Raw genomic sequence first — 20,493 nt, 5'->3', positions numbered from 1 at the left:
TTAGAAACTGCAATCAGTGTTTGAATGCTGAATGAGCAGTAGTCAACTAATTCACTGCTTTTTCAGCAAAAAATGGTAACTCCCCAGAGTAAGATGAATGTCGCTAAATCTAAATTAGTTATAACTATGCTATTTATAATGCTATTTTAAATGAGCATCTGCCCAAATCACCTGATAGTTATGAAAACTAGTTCTACCCTGTCAAAAAATAATAGTTGTCAGCTGTAGTTAAATTCTATGTAGTTTAATGCAATTTGCATTAGTTTTCCTCTTGGGAGTTGCCTCATAGTGTAGGAACTAATGGAAGCTGCTACCCTGTCTGATACTTTTAGGGAGAAACCTCGTGATGGAGCCTGCAAACGAGTTTGAGTGAGTGGCAGAGTATCATGGAAAACACTGAACTTCTCTGGCTGATTAGGAGATAACTTTGTGTCTAGTTGCATCTGAAGTACTGTATAAAGTCAGATTTACAATAGCAGGCCTTTTATAATGCAGATCATACACAGCAGTTAGATGGTACAGAGATGAATTCAGCAAATAAGAATCAGTTATATGAGAAAACACTTAACAGTACAGTAAATCAGTGGGATAACAACAGAGTGTGGATCCTCTGCTGTTTGGGAGGGAGGGAAGTGTCAAAAGAAGAGTTAGTATTACTCTAGGTATTACTCAGGAAATTATGGAGAAAAAAAAAACAATCAAAATGTGGGATTGCAAAGATTCATTTTTCCTCCTGCCACTTATGTATGTATCAAACCTACTTGCTTTTTAAGTGTAGTAAGAAGATTTTTTTTTTTTTTTTGGACCCAACATTGGGACTACCTGTTTATTTACCTTTTTGGAACAGTAGTTAGTGATATAATTTTTCTTTAGAACATTTTAACCCTAATTTATATCTAGGCAAGAAAGTATCTTTAAGCTGTGTTTTCTCTGGTAGTTGCATAACCACTAATGTAATTGGCTCACTTCCAGAACTAAACTGAGTAGGAGAACTTCTTAATAACTGGGTTTAGTTCAAAGCTGTTTGTACATATTGTAGTTTTTGCAGATTAAAAAAAATGAATCAGGAGTGACCGCAGCACAGATAGTCTAAAAGAAAGATTATTTGTGGTTTTAGGCTTTCTTTGTTAGGAAGTATGTCTAGCAGGCCACGAGCTGATATGACAATCCAAACACATGTACGGAATGTTTGTATTTGAAATAAGATGAATAAATGGTATATAATTTATCTTTAATCTGTAACCACTCATCTCTCATCAAAGAAAACAACCCAGCATTGGCTTTCATAGGTTTTTTGGAAAACACTGTGTGGCAGCCCCTGCTAATGCACTGCCTGACTTCGATCTGTGACATTGTTCTTGCTGAAAAGGCATGGAGGAGAAGATCTGAGGCACACTGACAATAATCTCTCAGCCTGGAAGGGCTCATTTTACAATGAGAAGGGCTTACTGTATTAACGTTAGGCTTAACATACCATACCTTGTTATAATTACAAGTTCTAAGGAGGTCATCTCAGGTCTTGCATCCATTGGGGTAGATAGGTTAAATTGCATGCAGTTCAAAATACAGCTTATGTGTTATTTGAGTTCTTTAAGTGCTAGTTTGTAAACAAGCCTATCACTTGAACAGTAATTATAATCTCAGAGCAAATATCTAAGCTTATGAAAAATTCCAGTGTCTTAGCCAGAACTCCTCCACTCCCTTTATTGTGCAAAATTTTGACAGTGTATCTCCCCTGCGCCTGTCAGTATTAATAGATACTTCTAAGCTCTTGATACCCACAACCAACTGCAAAAATCTATTTATATGCATTTGCTCACTCTTGCTAGCTTGTTCCCTCACCTGTGTTCCACACTACTGCAATTGTTCAATATCATAGTGCCTGTGAGGATCTAAGAATGCATGAATAGCTCTTGATGGGTTTTAGTACTTTTTGTACATGTTTGTGTCAAACTGATGATTAAGTTTTAAAAGCAGGGTTCTTTTGTTTTCTCTATTTTCCTATTTCTGTATTACACTGAAATTCCGAGGGCAAGTGGTTCACAGGTAGGAACAGGTTACCATCAGTGTCAGGGTGTTCCCGATTTAATAAATTGCCCTATACAGTGGTTTCTGAAATAATTGGCTTATGAAGGGAGACTTCAGCTACATAAAGCGTCCAGGAGAAGTTTCTCACTGTCTGTAGAGGTTTATGAATGTCATGAGAGGAACCTGAAGACAAGAGGAGGCCATCATTCTCTACTCAGGAGTCCATTTTTGTTGTCTAAGACTGGATATTACCTGTGGCAGCCAGATGAAATGAGGATCCAGGATATCTGAATGTATGATACAGAAGGCAAGGTAAATTTAAAAAGCAAGCATGTAAAGAAAACTGCTTTTAAGTGATCTGCACATTGCACTTTGAACTTTACCTTTAAACAGAATAATGACATTGAAAAACTCAAGACGAAACAATTTGTTTTGTAAGCTTATCTACTATCAATTTTGTGTGGCTCCCAAGAGGTGAAATGAAAATTGTTAAAAGGCCTGGGAAACAGTCAAACCCAGAACAGCAGTAGGTGTTATGTGAGGTAGCATTAGTTTCAGAACAAAACCATATCACTTCATGGATCACATGCCCAAGGTGGATGTCAAACACGTGGTTAATGTGAAGAATTCAGGCTTACAGAACAAATTCCAGAAATGGGAGTTAAATTCTCCCAAGCCCAGCAAACTATGCAAAATTGGGAATCCTTGTTTTGGCTTCATTAGTAGTTGTCTGGAAAATGTCCATAACAGGGAATTTGAACAAATCAGAACAAAAATTCTTGGACTGCATTTGATTCATATTATTTTATGGTTCATGCGTTCCCTCCCACCTCTTCAAATTTTCCTGTGGAAAGCCAGTAAGTGTTTATAAGCTCTCTGCTTCTCTCAAGCTCATTTTTGGCTTATTTTATACTTTCATTTATCTTCTGATAGAATAGCAAATTGGACCTATGTTTAAGCATTTGCTTGTTACAGGGGAAGAACTGCTGTAGGGTTTTTTTAGCTTGCTTATTTATGGAAACAGTAGTTAGGGGATTGTGCATTCTCTGATAACTTCACCAGTTGTGAAAGATAAGAAGTACCACCGATCTATTTTCTCAGCAATTGGAAGACTTCACATGTAATATGACAGTTATATAAAAATCTCTTTTTTTTTCTAGTGTGTTTTTTGTTTGTTTCTACCTTGTTTTGTAAACGAGTGTACGGAACTTTGGGTACCTCAAAGTATGATGTATCTGAGGGATTGGATACCATTCAGGGGGACTTGAACAGGCTTGAGAAGTGGGCCCACGTGAGGTTCATGAGGTTCAACAAGGTCAAGTTCAGGGTACTGCACCTGGATTGGGGAGAACCTTCAGGATCAATACAGGCTGGAGGATGAAGGGATTGAGAGTAGTTCTGCCTGGAAGGACCTGGGGATACTGATGGATACTGGAAAGCTGGACGTGAGACAGCAATGTGCACTCAAAGCCCAGAAAGCAAATTATGTCCTGGGCTGCATCAAAAGAAGCATGGCCAGTAGGTCGAGTGCAGGAAAGACATGGACCTCTTGGAGCATGTCCAGAGGAGGGTCACAAAGATGGTCAGAGGGCTGGAGCACCTCTCTTATGAGAAAAGGTTGAGAGAGTTGGGGTTAAGCCTGGAGAAGAGATGGCTCCAGGGAGGCCTTATTGCAGCCTTTCAGTACTTAAAGGGAGCTTATAAGAAAGGTGTGTATAAGCTTTTTAGTAGGGCCTGTAGACGTGAGACAAGGGGTAGTGGTTTTAAACTAAAAGAGTAGATTCAGATTGGTAAAAGGAGGAAATGTTTTACAATGAAGGTGGTGAGACAGAGAGGTGGTAGATGTCCTATCCCTGAAAAAGTCAGGTTGTATGGGCCTCTGGGTGACCTGGTCTAGTGGAAGGTGTTCCCTACTTATTACAGGGGGTTGGACTAGGTGGCCTTTAAAGGTCCCTTCCAACTCAAACTGTTCTATGATGCTGTATTAATAGGCATTAATAATGGCTTCTGGCTTGGTAGTTTGAACAACTCAATGCATGAACAAACCTATTGTATTTATAAATGTATCATTATAGCACACCTGCAAGATGGAACTTTTTATCTCATTTGCGACGTGATACCTAGATGTACAAGCAATTATTTTATCTGAAAATCTCACAGCAAATATGTAAGTTGATGCACGATCTGAAATCTGCAGTTCCCTCTCTCTGTGGACTGTACTTTTCTTTCTGGACTCCAAAAGAAAGTAATTGCAGAGCATCATCTGAACATCCAAAAATGTCATCTGTGCACTATGTAAGAGTGAGTTAAAAATACTTGTTAACTCTATTATGACCAAGTTGAAGATACATGTTGCTACCAATCTATATCAGCGAGATTAACAAGATTATTTTGTACACATTTGATACTCACTTAATTTGAATCAAGTAATCCAAACTTAAATTTTAGATGTAAAAGGAAGAGGACTTTTCTGGTAATGCAAGTAATCTTTGTATAGTATGAAGTATCTGCAGCAACTCCTTGTGGAGAAGATCAAGAAGCTGATTGAATAATTTAAGGAAAGATATCATAAGATGTATCTAATATTGTGCATTCTCTAACAGTTACGGAGTAAGAAAAATATACAAGGTCTTAATGTCAGTAAAAGTCTGTGAAATGAGGCATTTCAGTGTGGTATGTTCTTGAATTCTTTCCTTATTTCTCCATGCACACAGCTAAAATTTTATGTATTGTCTAGACAATGGTCCTTTATAGTCTATGTTAAAAAGTGAAAACGTTGCTTCTGAATGCTTTTATACCTCAGGCTTCTTGAGGAATGGCTATGATAAGTGCAGGATTTGATGCGTAGGCATCATTCCACTGGAAAATGTGTTGAGGTCTTTATTTCATTCTTGTATAATCCGCAACTGAGCAATACTGAATAATAGTTGTTTAATTGCTATGTAGAAATCAATCACTCTCTGTTTAGCTGTGTGTCTTCTCGGGTTTAATTGTAATAATTTGGAATTTTCAGACTACGTTATGTGTGCAGAAATCAGTACTTTTGATATGGTATGCTGGAGGGGTTTCAACCTTTATAGATACTATAGGAAGACATATCGTAAATGCATGGAAGATAAGCATGTTTTATTATTTTTTGGCACAACTTTTAAAAATGATGGGGTTTATGATTAAAAATTAAACCAAGATATTCACACTGGCTGTGATTTTTAACATAGTGCTTTTAATTTGCCCTTAACATTTTTAAAATTATTTGCAGTGTCAATGGGTATTAGAACAGTTTTAACAATATGAGACACATCATCTGGCCATAATGCACTACCTTTTTCTGACTTAATCTTTAGCCAAAGGAATAAACCTGAGTGAAGTGTGGAGAAAGGTGTGTTTCTACCAAGCATGGACCTCACATGTGTACAATACAAACGTATCTTTTCCTTTTTCCAGATGCATAGCTAAAGTCACTTAACAATTTATTCTCACGTCACATTACATAAAATTGTGCTGCTATAAGACAGCTTAAATGTTAATGTTTTGAAGGTAATTTATGGGTGGCATGGGAGAATTAGTAATCGAAACAGTAACAGAATTGGAACCAGCTGTGGGAGCTAGATAGGAAATTGTCCTTCCTTCCTGCAGTAACTTAGACATGCTGTAATTTTTAACCCCCACCCCCCTGCCTTTGCCCTGCGGTCGTAGATCTTCTTTGCATGACTAGCTGATGACTCCTCCCCCACCCCTCTTCCTCCCCTGTTTAATTCCATATCCTAATTGATTAGTACTTTTGTAGACCACTGGAATATTTGTCACTATAGATATGGGACGGTATGCATAAATACCTCTCTCAAGATCCTGGAGTAAGCACTTGAGTGGACACCTTTTTACAATCACAACAGAAGAACTGTTGAAAAGCATAGTCTGTGGACAGCTCTCTCTCTAGAGATGTGGTAGTTTAGTTTTGCTGACTGTAGTGTGTTTGCTGAGAGTATCAGGGTCCCTGAGGAATTTTAAGAACTTCACGAACATTGCTGAATAAAACCTTGTTGCGGATTCCTTGTAATAGATATTATGTGTTCAGATTTTTCAGACGAGGAAAGTGGGGCATGCAGGAATGAAATAAATTGCACAAAGTCAAAGGTCAAGGATTGGTCTACACCACTGTTATATTGTTTGAATTTGGTCATTAAAACAAGTATAATTTAAGAGGTGGCTCACTAATGAGTTTGCTGTTATACTGGTATAGAGGTTCTTATTCATATTGTCTTGATGCTTAAGAAATTCTGTGCTAACATGATGACTAGAAGTCTTAAAATGAGCATCAGGCTCTTGTTTGAAGAAGAAAAATCCATTTTCACAGAATCACAGAATTGTAGTAGTCTCCCTGTCTGTTTTAGACTGCAGTGCCAAATACTGACATCTTTTGGTTGTATTGACTTTTTGATGAGGTCAAAATTAAAATTTACCGTGTAGTGCTGCTGCTGGACTTAGTTCCACTGCTTAAAAAGCTTGCACATGAGACAGTAATACTTACTCTATTGCATCTATTATTTTAAAGTACTTCCGTAGAAGTGCATGTAATTAAAGTAGCCTTTTGCTGCATGAACTACAAAGGTAATAGTATCACTGACTTTTAAAATATTTAGAGGGAGCCAAGGTTGTGTGCAATAAATTTTAAACTTTGTACATGTATGCTTTCTAAATTCTAAAATACTTAATAAATAATTTTATTTTAAGACGGAAAGTAAAACTGGAGCATAGTAAAGCTATTTTAATGGCTGAAAAACATGCAGAAGTGTTCTAATTATTAAAAGGCAGGGTACTGCTGCTGGAATTCTTAAGTGTAGCCTTGTTTTCGTGGTTTCTCTTGGTCAGTCAGTTGAAAGAACTTCACATGCTTTTTTTCCTAACTTTGCCAAAAAGTGATAATGATAAAGTGTCTGTATAGTTTAGATAAAGGATGGTTTAGAGTGAGTTTAATGTAAATAATTAAGTGAACTGGCTAGCAAGCTGAAAAATGTTATGCATTAAGAAAAGTTAGGTTCAGTCTGGTCCTGCATCCTATGTTGTGTTTTTGGATTCTTTCATGTGTGTCTTCAAGAGCGTATTCCTTTTGGTAGAAATCGCACATGGAATTTGTGTGGTACAGAAATTCTTATCCAGCTGGATGTGAAATACATGAATGTGTAAGAGAGGCCTGTTTGCATTTGAGCTAAGCATTTGGCACTTAGGGTCCAAGGAACTGAAAGTTCACAATTGTTTGTCCTTTCTGATTTCAGAATTAATCTATTCTTTGATTGCCTACCAGGCTGAGCAGACCTTTCAGATCAAAGATATTAGTTGTGTGTTTGCTTTGTTTCTCTTCATTGTCAGCTGATCTGTGGTTGTGTGTACAGTTTTACTGTTTTGAAGTTAATAGAAGTATTCTTTCGAGACAAAATGAAATATTCTGTGCAGCTCTAAAGAATAATTATAATATAGGATATGTCTGACCAAAAATGCTAGTGGTTTTTTTTTCATTGTTAACATAGTAGGTAGTAGTAATTGCTGTAGGAAAACTGTGTCTTGATGGAACATGGGTACTTTTTGGTGGTATGTGGCAGTTGTGCCTACTGTTTCAGCAGATGAAGTATTTATATGCATTTGAAACTGAGGTGATAAAGATGGAATAGGTAGGTGGTTATGTGAGCAGAATGTAACTTACCTGAAATATCACCAGAACACTCAGCTTAAGTAAATCATTTTCCCAGAAACTGCAAAGGAAACTTGAATGACCACAGGTAATTTTAGATTTAAATCAGTTTTATTAGTGTTTAAAACTTGTTTTAGAAAAAGCTCAAGAGAATTTATCCAGTATACACTGTATACACAATTCCCAGGTTACAAATACTAATATAAACTATGACTTCGTAAATCAAGGGCTTGTTATAAATTTAGAAATTATCTGAATGAGATTTTAGAATCTAGGTGAAAAATAGTAACTTCCTGACAGCTATCTAAAACTATTGCCCGGGAGACTGATTAGGCAGGCTTTTTGCTGTACTTTAGAAGTATGATGTTTACATCTAAAAAAGATATTTGTAAACCACATTGAGACTCTAATTGCAATGTCTTTTCTAAATCATTAAGCCATTGGAGTCTTTTTGAAGGGGACATGCCAGTAAGTGCCATGAAAGGCAAGAGGAGATTTGGTTATGTCTGGGAACAGTCTCTGAATTACTGTTTGACCCATCATCTAATAAAATATGTTCTATCTGACCTATAATAACATTACAAAACTATTATTTTTAGGCAGTCATGTGTTGGAATGAAGATCTAATCTAAGGTCTTTTCCCTTGCTAGTTAAACCTGACAAAGCACTCTGGTTCAGATCATAAGAGAAAATTTCATGAGGCTGTGAATTAGATGTTGTTGAGAGAAGCTATCCATAGTACTCTTTCCATATTGAATAAATAAATTTACTTCCTGTAGGCATTTGAAAGGAAGTTCATCTATTTAAGCACCTCCTTAATTCATGAATGTACTCTGAAGCAATACATGCTCACTAAAGAAAAGAATAACCTCTCCTTAGTCTTCAAATTCAAGACATAAGCTCTGTGCTGTTTTAACTGTTATCCAGATTAAAGGATAACTGGGAGAGGTAGCATTTTCTTGGGCCCTTCCAATATTTCTGTTAATTTTGAGGTTGGTCTGCATTTGTCATGTAGCTATGAGTTATCTATGTTTTTCTATGAGTGACAGATACTGTGGGTATTTCATGAGAATATCAGCCAAGATGATTCATACCAGTGTTTGCATGTATCCTCCTGTTTTCCATAATATTTTCCGTTTTCTTACCTTTTTCTGGCCAAAAATTTAGATAATACACACACAGAGGCCCTGATTCATCCAACCTAATCAAGACATCTATGTTAGGAATTTAGTTACCTTGCACTCCCTGAATAATTTATGAAGAGGAGAGGTCTCCAGATGATTCAGCTGTTTCGTACACTGATTCTTCTTCTGGAGTTGTCTGTCTCTTTTTGAAGACTGTATAGGAAGTCTGTAGTAAGTGTTTTTCATATTTAGATGCATCACATTCAGAAACTCAGATTATATGAATCTGGGCCAAACTGAGTTTAATAAAGTGCAATTTGCATCATAATACATCTATTAACTCTAACACCTAAAAGAGAGGAAATTAAAAGTTGTTGAAACATTCTTTCAAATCTGGATGCTTTCTTCTGCGTGCAAGTTTGTGGATAATACACTCCTGTTAACCCAAAAAAGTCTGTTTTTCTGTTGCTGTAAAAGAGTGACTTAACTGATCTCTCACATTGTGGTTTTTCATATTCTGTCTTTCTCTTGAGTGTACACTTGTGCAACCTTAGTGTGTATCTTAGGCGTTTATTTTCAGTTTAAGTTGTGGAGGAAAATAAGGTAAAATTGTGACTCGGAAAACCTGCCCATTTTACAAGTAACATGGTTTTAGTCAGTGCATGAGATTTAACTTATGAAACAAAACATGAACGTCAGTGTGTGTTTGTTTGCAGAACGAGTTTAAAAAAGAACAGAAAAAAATCAGTTTAAACTCTTATTACTATCTTCAGCTTTCACTGCTGTCATGGAAAATTTAGCTGGGTGCCTAACAGCTTAAACATTTTTTTGAGTCTGAAAAGAGGAATGAGGCATGTTTTCTTCCAGGTCTATGAAATATTCCCCTCCACACCCTTTTATCTTTCTTTGAATATTGTTTCACACTCAATTCTGAAGGATGGAACAAGATTCAGTTCTGTGTTCATCATCAGTAGAATAGTCTGTTGATTTCATTTATTTCCATGTAGTATTTGTCAAAGTTGGATGTGAGCTACAAAAGAAAAATTACATATTTGTGGCTCTGAACTTAAATGCAATACAGGGAGGTTGTGCAAGGGTTGCCCAATGAAGTTTGATGGAATTCTGTAACTTCTTTCCCCTGAAAAGAAAGGCGTTTGGGTTGTATTTTAGGTGATGTTTGAGAGAGAATACTTGGACCTATAAACCAAACACATATGATACAGAAATTAGCAACTTGCTTTTGACTTGCTTTTTTGTTTTAACTTTTAAAATAAAAGTAGTTTAAAGCCTTCTGCTGTTGGTATTAGCATATTGTTGTGTCTAGAAACTGCAGCAATTGGACCAGATTTCTAGGATGCTGTTCTAACAGTTTATCTGCACAATTCAGTGGTTTTCTGTGGTATTCTGTCTAAACTGAAGAGCTTGTGGTGGTGGACCTCTCTGCTTTGGGAATTACCGTGACCGAAATCCCATCCTTTCTGTTGTGATTGTTGATGAGTTGTCTGTCCAGTTGTTTTATTCTTAAAATCTCTTAAGAGCATTTTCTTTCAGTATGTTACATAGTTTACAGCATGAACATTTTTATTGGGAGACACTACATCTTTTTTAACTGCTCCTGTCACTCCTGATTACTCTTTTAATCATGCTTAATGCTTATTACTTTAAGCTCTTTCCTGGAGAAGAATGGAAGATATGGAAAATTGCTACTGTGTGGTCACAAGAAGACTTCAATACTGAGAGACTGTACATTGGAGTCTAAAATAAAAGCCTTTCAAAGGCTCTCAAACTTTCCTGCTCTGCCACATCGCCTTCCAGCAGTGTGGCATTTGCTTTTCCCTGCAATACAGTCATTTTGGAGAAGCAGCAAGGGGGATTTAAAAGTACGGAAAAGAAAACATGAACATGATGTATTTAAACAAGAAGTTTGAAACCCAAAATTTCTTTTTCCTTTATTACTAGAAGGCCTGGGATTTGGAATTATTAAAATATTATTTTCTGCAGGGAATCCTTCATTTGGGAGTTTGAATTGATGCAGTTTAAGTAGATGAAGGTAATTCCGTGACCATTTGATGCTAGGGTTTTTTGTCTCTCTCCCACTTCCACCAGCTATTTCTGGTGTTCATTAGAATCCCAGTTATTCTGCCTGTCTTCTAGTGAGACAGCAATCACCTGTGTCAGACCACCTCTTTTAAATTTGTTTTGTGAAATGTGCAGTTTCACCAGAAATGGAGAGGTCTCTGTAAAGTGTAGTTCTTGCCTCCTCCTCTTCACTCCCGCCCGTGAACAGGTAGCATCTTCCATGTGGCGTGTAGCAAACCAGTGAGAGCAGGGTGTGAGTGATTACACTTCCAGCAGAAGGGATATTTTAGTATAGTACTCAAGGTATTTAAAGTAAGTAGTAGCCAATTGCGAACACAGAGGAAAAAAAATTGTATTGTTTCCTTTGCTAAATTGTAGTCTTCTGGATGCCCAGAAAAGTTCCCTTTAAGGGCCTGGTGTCTGAAGGATTACCTATAGTTTGCAAGTTTCTTTCACTCGGGATATTTTCCACTTAGTAAAATACAGACGTCTGCGAACAGAGCAGTAGAGCTACTTTTAGACATAAATGCATCGTTCTGCCCTTCTCTGACCGCATGAAAAGGTGAGTCATTCGAAGACCTATATTCTGACTTGTCAAGATATTTTCTCAGGAGAGAGGTCAGATTCTAGTGGATGACTTTATTTTTCACCAAGTACAGTTTGCAGTTACTGTGTATTTGGGATCAGCAGAATATGTCATTGTGGAATTTTCATTTTGTTTTTCATAGTCTTTGGTTTTATCCATATAAGCCTATGAACATAATCTAATGGTCATTCTAAAGTCATTCTAAAATGACTTTTGGATGGTCAGTTTGTTAAAGGCTAACAGATGGTAAAGGCTGAGGTATTCTCTCTGCTACAGTTTAGTGGATTCTTTTATTAATTCTGTAGGACCTAACTTTCTTCCCAAGCCAGATGTTTGTAGTGTATATATATAATACCAGCTCATTCTTCTCTCACTTCTGTATCCCTCTCTATTCTGCCAAGTCCCAATGATTGTTATTGCCCATATGCACAATCCCAAGGATATTGAAGGATATCTTGTAGGATGTAGAAAACTAGATTTTACCTATTTTTCCTTTTTTTTTGTTTATTCTCTCACTTTTCTGGATTGACCTGCACCATTAGTTTATCGGATTTTTTGGTTTTGTCTTTGATTTTACTCAAGAGAACTTGGAGAGACTGACCTAGTTTCAGCCTGTGTTTTCTGGTGGCGTTATTTTCTGAGTATTACTTGAGGATAGGGAAGTTCCTAAAAGGAACAAGAAAAAAAATATCCACAGTATTTAGGGACTGTGGTGCAGTGAATAGAAGAGTGTTGTCAGGCACGGGAGCTTAACAGTCAGCTAGGGCTGGAATTCCCTGAAAAAATAACTGCGAACTGCAGATGTGATGCCTGACTAGCAGTGTCCCTTTGCAGAAATGATTTAAAAGGTAAGATTTTTCATTTTTGAAAAAAAACTGCGAACTCCTCAAATACAGTAATTCACAAATTTAATATATACTATCTTATGTAAGCCACGGAATTGCGAATTTTTGTAAAAATGTTAGGAGATATGTCCACACCAAAACTCTTTTCTTTGTTTCTCCTGAAAGAGAAATTTAACTTACTGTCTTTTCCTGATACGGTTTAAAAAGAAAAAAATAAGAAAAAAAAAAAGCCAATAAAAAATCCTGTAAAGATTTCATCTCATTTTTACTTCCAATACATATTTTCCAGCACAGCATTATTGAAATACTAAAATCAACTTGTGTAAACTTAGCAGCTGAAATCAAAGCAACAACTGGAAGACCTGGAAGTGCAAGTACCCTTTGGGCAAACTCTACCTTTTCATTTTTTCAGACTTACAGTAGTATTCCAGTATACATGGAATCCCGATATTCACATCAGCATAAAATGTATTAACTATGTTTTCCTTTCATAGTGAGAAGAAGGGATTTTGTCGCATTCCTTCTTCTTTGGAATGCAATAACTAGAAAAGAGGTAGTTGCATCTGATTTTTGTGTGCACGTATAAACATTTGTTGTAGCAGGTTAGAGATATATATAGCATTCTCAGTTATTTAGGAAGTTCATAGTTACTAAAATAGAATAAGCCACCTTGGTTTTCTGTAAATATTTGGCTGATATGAAGATGTTATGCCGAGATACGTTCCTGGACGTTGTTATCTGAATTTTTTTGTTTTGAATAATCTGAAGAGTTATTTCAGATGTCAGGCATCCCTTGGACACTGCAGAGCGTAGCACCACTAGCACTCACCAAATGTCCAACTTTCAGGCTCAGGCTGTTTGATTTATCAGGTGGCAGAATGTATTCATTTCTGTTGATCTCCCTTAAAGATAAGTAGCCAGAATAGTGTTCCAACACGAGTGCACTGTAAAGCAAAAATATTTTTCTCTGGGTGATTTACTCTTCTCATTAAAAGAGGGATTTGATTATTGTCACCTGGAGGAGCTAGGAATGAAAATCAAATGTTTGTTCTAGCACCTTTTGTTTATTAATAATTTAATGGTTTAATTTGAATTATTGAGAGAACTCTTAAAGTAGTTAAGATTATCTCTCAAAATTAAATTCAGTGCTGAGGCAATGTAGACATACAATACCTACCTTTGTGGTAAGGTATATGAAATGAGCAACCTTATAATAGACCAATAAGTGGATTGGAATACAAAATAACCTTGCAGTGATTAAGATGAAAATGACCAAAATGCTATTTCTCATTCCAGCAGCGGATGGTATTTGTGTAAGTTATTGATTCACATAGTAGTACATCTCTTGTTGTGGGTGGTGGCAGTATGAATCTTGGAAGCCGTTTGTTTCCTTTTCACATTTCCATTTTTATGGAATGTGCTTAGATGGCAAGTACAGACAGTGGCTGTTGAGCTTTTTTTGCATCCTGAGAACAGCAAACGTCAGTATGTAGTGCAGAAAGTGATGAGGCATGAAAGATTAATTCTTCTTATTATACCTTTGTCTGATACTTTGCAGCGTCAATTGAACAATAAAGTCACTTTCATAATGACAACTTCACTTGGATATTTACAAGTTGGGAAGCAGGTGTAACTCAAAAGTGGCAAGCATTTAAAAAAAGGAAGGAATTGGCAGACGTGGATAAAGAATGAGATATATAAAGTGTGCTTATAAATTATTTTAAGATCAGACTTTAGCAACAGAAACTTAAACATGTTGGGCAGCCAAATGATAGATTGTGTTTGTTTTAGGATACCAAGATGGTACCAGACAAATAAGCATTTTGAGAGTAATGATTCAAATGACCTTTGTAGAACCTTGCAATCATGAGTACTTTCAGTACATTTCTTTTTTTTCGTATTTGTATTAGAGATGTTAATGTAATATGTTAGGTGTTTTAAACTGTAATGCATTTGATCTTTATGTTGCTATTAAATGAAATTCCCTGAATTACATTTACTATGTTACAGCTGCCATCAAAGGGGCAGTTGTGAAGACCCATGAGAGATGGGGTAATGGCACAAGTCGAAGTCGGAACCCAGTCCATTGTTTTAATAAACCACATAGATAACTTGGCTCACGTAATGAATTTCTATATTTTTTCATTAATTTTGTTTACTTCATGGAGTCCTTTTGTTTGAAAAGACATTGTATAATAATGATGGATTGACTAAATCACAATTCAAGATTGGTTGGTTTTGTCTTTATTAAGGTAGTTTCATATTTTTTTAATGATTATGCATCATATTTCTAAGGGTATATCCATGAAAATAAAAATACGGAATCACTCTCTTGTTTCTGATTTCCCCCTGCTTTCTTCTCCTCAGGTTATGACTGGTCTAATGTAAACCTTTCTTACTTTTTCATGTATTGCAGTATTGGTTTTTTTGTTTTATTGGGGAGGGTTTGTCATAGCATTATTTTCACAAAGGTGGATTTTGGTATTGTTTTTTTTTTTTTCCAGAATCCTATCAAGAAAATTCCAGATTCTCATGAAATTACTCTCCAACATGGGACAAAAACAGTAAGTGATAACATAATTACAACACTTCTTGTGTTTCTGGAACTGAGCCAGTCTATGAAATAAGTTAACAAATACTTATTGTCAGCTAAAGTTCAAGAAGCTAATTATTTTTCTTAATTTGTTATTTTAATCTAGCTGTTTTTCTTATTGCAATTGAATGTCTGTTTTAAGGCTGCCTCTTCACCTTATTGTAATAACCCAAATGTGCCTCCATTTGACTTAATTGTAGTATCATTTTCTTCTTCCTTTTTGTCAAATATACTATCTGCAATTGTTAGAGTTCCTCTTTTAGGCTGGACCTTCCCAGTGTAGAGAGAGGTCTAATCTAGACATTTCTTTGAGCGTTCATGGATTTCAAAGAGAATGCCATTGATGAAGTTTTTAAGACTTCTTTTTAGCTGAATACAGATCTTTTTCATTTTCCTTGAATCTTTAAGTGCTTTTTATATACCATTCTCAATTTCTTGAAATCTTGTTCTTTGTCTTTGCATCTTCTCTAGGTTTCACCTCCAATATTCCTCCTTCACTTTATTTTAAAGAACCACCGTCTTACTTGGAACTATAATTTCTTTGTTCTCAATATTTTTATCTCTGGGTAATCTCATCATCCAATACCAATTCAACTGTGTTTATGTGCTGATTGGTCGAAGATCTGTTTTTACAGAATGGAATCTATTTTCTGACCATCAATAGACCTGAATCTATTCCTAAATCCTTTCTCCATATTTGTCTTTATTCATCAAAAACGAGGCTGTTGATGTTTATCCTCTTCAGTTTGGGCCATGGCTTAGGCTTCAATGAGAAAAAAATACTAGAATTTCTTCTATTGTTATTATATCCCTGTGAAAGCACTGACAGCTAGTTAATAGAATTCTCACTTACGGCATTCCTGAGAGTTTCTTTGGAGAGGGGGCGAAAAAGAAGAAAGGAAAGAAGAATAAAACAAAAAAAAATTTGAGAAAAATGTTTTTTTATGAGGTTTTAAACAATCTAAGGAAATTTATTGTTTTCCTTTATTGGATTTTTAAGAAAAGTTGTGGATTAATTTTCTGTTTATGTAGTTAATATAATCACACACTTAGTAGTTTAACATTCAACAAGATTAAATAATTATTCACTAATAAACTTACTAAATCAGCATATATAAAAATATTAAACATCAGTAATTTATGAATTTTTTATTTGAACTTTTAACAATTAATTTCTTAATATTTATCAGGCATTCTAAAGGAGTTTTCTGGGCCTCTAAACTTAACTTACTTTTTTTTCATAGGCTTTCATAAATAGTTGTTTTCAGAAGTGTCCATTAATCTGGCATCAAACTTAGTGGTCTGTCATAGAGTGTGGAGAGGTGATAAGGTTTACCCATTTGTTTTATCATAGTGCTAGACATACAGACATAGAGGGAGGAGAGGAAAGAAGTAGCAAGCGTGTTATAAATGAAAAATAAAGTATTCACTTTTAAGCCTGTAAAAGAAGCATTGTATTACACTAAACAAAATTGGAGTGTATTTTTATGCACACAGTGCACACTTATGTGTACTAGGATTTGCATACTGGTGTGCTAGTGCAAACCAGTTGCATTTTACATGTTACAGTAAATGCTTCTGCAATATGTTTCCTGAACACGTTTTCTAACAAACTTTATTATGGAAATTTTTTTGAATTATTTTTCTTTTTATTAAACCAGTAAATCTTTTGATGACTTCTTAAACCATAAACTCATGTTATTTCTAGCTAAAAGGCTTTGCAAAGCGGAAGTTACAGTTTTGGATGACTTCTGAGGTATTTTGACTGCATGAGAATGCAGCTGTCATCACCTAGAGCAGAGGTGAATTATAGTGTGTGTATATATAGCACAGTTGGATTAGATTGGATGCAATGAATGAAATAAATCATCGAGAAAACCAGCTTTTCTGTAGAAATACTAGATTTTCATTTTATTTGTTTGTTTTAGGATAATGAAACTACTTACCCATGTCATTACACACACATAAGGCAGGGAGGAACTTCGTATCTTGATATCAGTGTTTCACCCCAACACTTAAAGTCCAGTCTTCTCATTAAGTTCTTACAGTGTACAGTATTTCACCTAAACCTATGTATTCCATCTGTACCTCTTCAGTCTAATGAATGTGGGTTTGATGATGACTCTATTCCTGTGCAGCTGAAAAGTCTCAGAAAAGATTTCCCAAGCTGGAGATTCTTTCCAGAAACCTGATTAATTTCCTGGTTGCCTTGCTTATACAGTGTAATAGGAGTTACTGTTCTCAACAAAACTTCAGGGATATATATATATTTTTTTTTTTCTCCTGATACTTTTGATGCATAGGTGGGTATGAAAAAGAATACATAATCAGAGGTATTCTGAACAGCGTGCTTTCTAATGTCTCGTATCACAGCTGCTCCTTCCTATAGTAGTTACTGTAGAAGAGAACACTCGAGTCTATTAGTTGAATGCATGATTAATCTGGAGATGGCCTGTTTTTCTGCATTTTAGAAATCCTGAATGAAATGAATGGGATTCAAAATTTGCATTTAAGTGGTAAAAGGACCTTTTTTTTTTGGAAACACGTAAGAGGTTGCATCTGTTTCATTTGAAAATAAAGTATGTCACAGTGACATAATAGCTAAGTGGAGTTTAATTCATTCTTAGGGATAGCACAAAGCACTACATTTAAACATTTGATTCAGGAATATAAAAAGAAAAATGTTGAATCTATCAGTAACTCTGTGAATTAGATTGTGGGGTGTGAGGGGGGAGTGGGCACTGGATTAGGACATCTGGTGATCCTTTGCATTCTTCAGAAGAATGATGTTTTAGACATTCTCTAAGAGATAAGATTTCTGCAAGTGAATGCCTCTAAAATAATGTAGGACAATTAGATTAAGGAGGAGTCAGTTGCCTAGTGAGCAGCAGCGTTACATCTGTAACATCGTGGTTTTCTTGAAAGTACTTTTTTCAAACTCTTGGTTCTGTGATGGCACTGTATGTTAGAAACACAGTGAGGTACCAGCATGAGGAGCAGCATGAACGTTGAGGAGAAGGTGACTAGAAATAAGTCTTTGATAAAGTAGGAAATACATAAGTGAACCTATTCTGCAGGAAACTGGAAAAAGAAAACTCAAAACAAACCCATACTCTTTCATATAATGAAACCTTAATTTTTGCAAAACAAATTTTCCATTTTAAAGAATAAATTCCATTCATAACTGGTGTTTTTGTTGAAACATTTATTTTCTGTAGGTTACTTTTTCAACTAGGGATAGGAAAGGGACTATCTCATGCTAAATTCAACTTTTTAAACAGTGTTTTGTGTGGGAACTATTCAACAGTTTACATAACTTTTAAAAGTCTCCATAACACTGTGTATATACTAAAACTTAAAAAAAACCCAAAAGAAATAGTACAGTAGTAGACTGATACATCTTTGAGACAAGGGTTTTTTGGTGGTACTTCTATGTATCTGAATGAAGTCATAGTGACTGTCAGTACTTTTCATGTATACGTGTAAAGAAGATACATACAAACAAGCACACATATGCAAATTATTGTAATTTTTATACATCAATATCTGGACTTTTTAATACAGCTTTAGGCAGCTGAGAGTAATTGGCCTGATTTTTAATTTTTTTCAGAAGTTCGGTGTTGCTAGCCTGTAGCCATAACGCTATTCTCAGGTGTTATCTTTGACTCAGAAATGAAGGCTTTTCTTCCTTTTATTGTGTAAACTGACTTTTCTCAGCTGTCTTCAGTGGTTTATTCAGGTTATGTAATTTCCATTCTTTGTACCCTTCAGACATTGTACAAGCTAGTGAAAATTCAAAACAAAAATATAGCTGACGTATTTTGGGAAGAACTAGCACACTGAATAAATTTTTGTTACTTTAGTAGTATTTTATATTGTGGTGACACCTGAAGAACTGAAGGGGGGGAAAAGAAAGCAAGCTTGAATTATCTAATTTTTTTTTTTTTCTGTGTAGGTTTCTGCTTTGGGGTTGGATCCTTCAGGTGCCCGTTTGATAACTGGCGGATATGACTACGATGTTAAATTTTGGGATTTTGCTGGAATGGATGCCTCTCTCCAAGCTTTTCGGTCACTCCAGCCTTGTGAATGGTAGGCATGAAAGCTGCCTTTTTAACCTGAGACTGTGCCTACATTAAGCTCCTAATAGAATGCACAAAAGTCTTGTAAGATAGCTTGTTCAAAAGGCTTTTGTATCCCATTGTACCTTTTGTGGTAAATGGAATGTGAATCTAAAAACTTGTCTGCTTATGTCTTTTCAAGTGTTTTCCAATGACTTGCATATTGTCCCCTTTTAGAAAGCTACAGGTGAGTTTGCAGACGAAATTGCTAATAGAGTATCAGAAAATAGTTTATGAACCTCTCAAATATACAGGTTGACTTTCCTAATTGGAATCACAATTAATAGATTACGCTTTCCATAAGTACTCTGCTCGTATAAAATTAATGAAGAAGAGAAGGAAGTTAAAAGAGTTGACACCTTTGTGGATGGCCACTAGCTGTTGCCTGTATTTCTGAATCAGGAGGTTCCTAATTTTCATTAGATATACTGTTTCTGGAAGCACTGGTCCTTTGCATTGCACTAATTGAATAGCTGCATAGCATGCATCTTTAAAGGAAAAAAGCTATATGTTTATTTATATTTATCTAAATATGTTTATATATGTAAATTAAAAATAATAATAAAGGAAGTGTTTTTTAGAGAGTGATTTCCATACTAGATGTACTGTTCACTGGTAATTCAGAAAGTAAATGAACCATTTACTTGTTCCAGAGAATTGGAATATGTAACTCCTTCAAAAGGAATGCGTGTCTTATGCACAGCAAACTTTCAGATAAACACATTCCCAAATTAATAATACAGTTGTTTAGTGAAATACTTTCTAATGTCTGACTAGTGTGGTGCACCTCATAAGATACTTTGGTACGCTAAAAAAAAGGATTGAAATTTAATATACACAGGAAGTAGTCTTTAAAATATCTATTTTTAATCATTATTGTATGAAAAAGCTACGGCTCAATTTTGGTAAGTTTGCAAGGTTTGAATGTGTGTGACTAATTACAGATGTGCCAAAAATCTAGATAATGAAAGACAAGACAAAGTTGGGGCTGTTAGCGTGAAAAGGGATTCTACTGATGTTCTAAACTGTGAAAAATCTCGAGAATAAAAAGTGTGCTTCGATTCAATTATTCAATTCTAATATCTTTGACAGACTTATCTCGTTACAATAAACCAATAAATGGCATGCTTACTTCGAAAACATAATTTAGTAAACATACTACTTTGAAGTAAGTAAATAAATAAAGTTCTCCAGATGTGAAGTCACATTCAGACTTTTCTGGCATGAATTTCATTTACATGATTAATTAGCAGGATACAAATGGTATTTTCCTGTCCTTCGTCATAGCTGAGAAGTAAGAGCGAGCTTACAGTCTTTACTTCTGCAGTAGGAGATAATTTCAACTGAAGCGTTTCCAAATTGTCAGAAGAGTGCATTCAAATTTAGTAGTACTTGGTAATAATGATACAGGACACAAATATCATATAAAACCTG

General features: G+C 35.5%; 1 protein-coding gene across 1 annotated transcript in view; it reads left to right on the top strand.

The window, feature by feature from the left end:
* Positions 1 to 20,493, top strand: part of WDR70 (WD repeat domain 70) — a 139,865-nt gene that overhangs the window by 21,181 nt on the left and 98,191 nt on the right. The window contains exons 6-7 of the mRNA XM_014947564.1: positions 14,853 to 14,912; positions 18,897 to 19,030. Of these exons, the coding sequence (XP_014803050.1) occupies positions 14,853 to 14,912; positions 18,897 to 19,030 (194 nt within the window). The remainder of the gene's footprint in view (positions 1 to 14,852; positions 14,913 to 18,896; positions 19,031 to 20,493) is intronic.

This window comes from Calidris pugnax, unplaced genomic scaffold (assembly GCF_001431845.1).
Source record: "Calidris pugnax isolate Ruff unplaced genomic scaffold, ASM143184v1 scaffold156, whole genome shotgun sequence".
NCBI lineage: Eukaryota > Metazoa > Chordata > Aves > Charadriiformes > Scolopacidae > Calidris > Calidris pugnax.
Note: the sequence above shows the minus strand (reverse complement) of the source record. Positions and strands in the feature narration are given on the sequence as shown.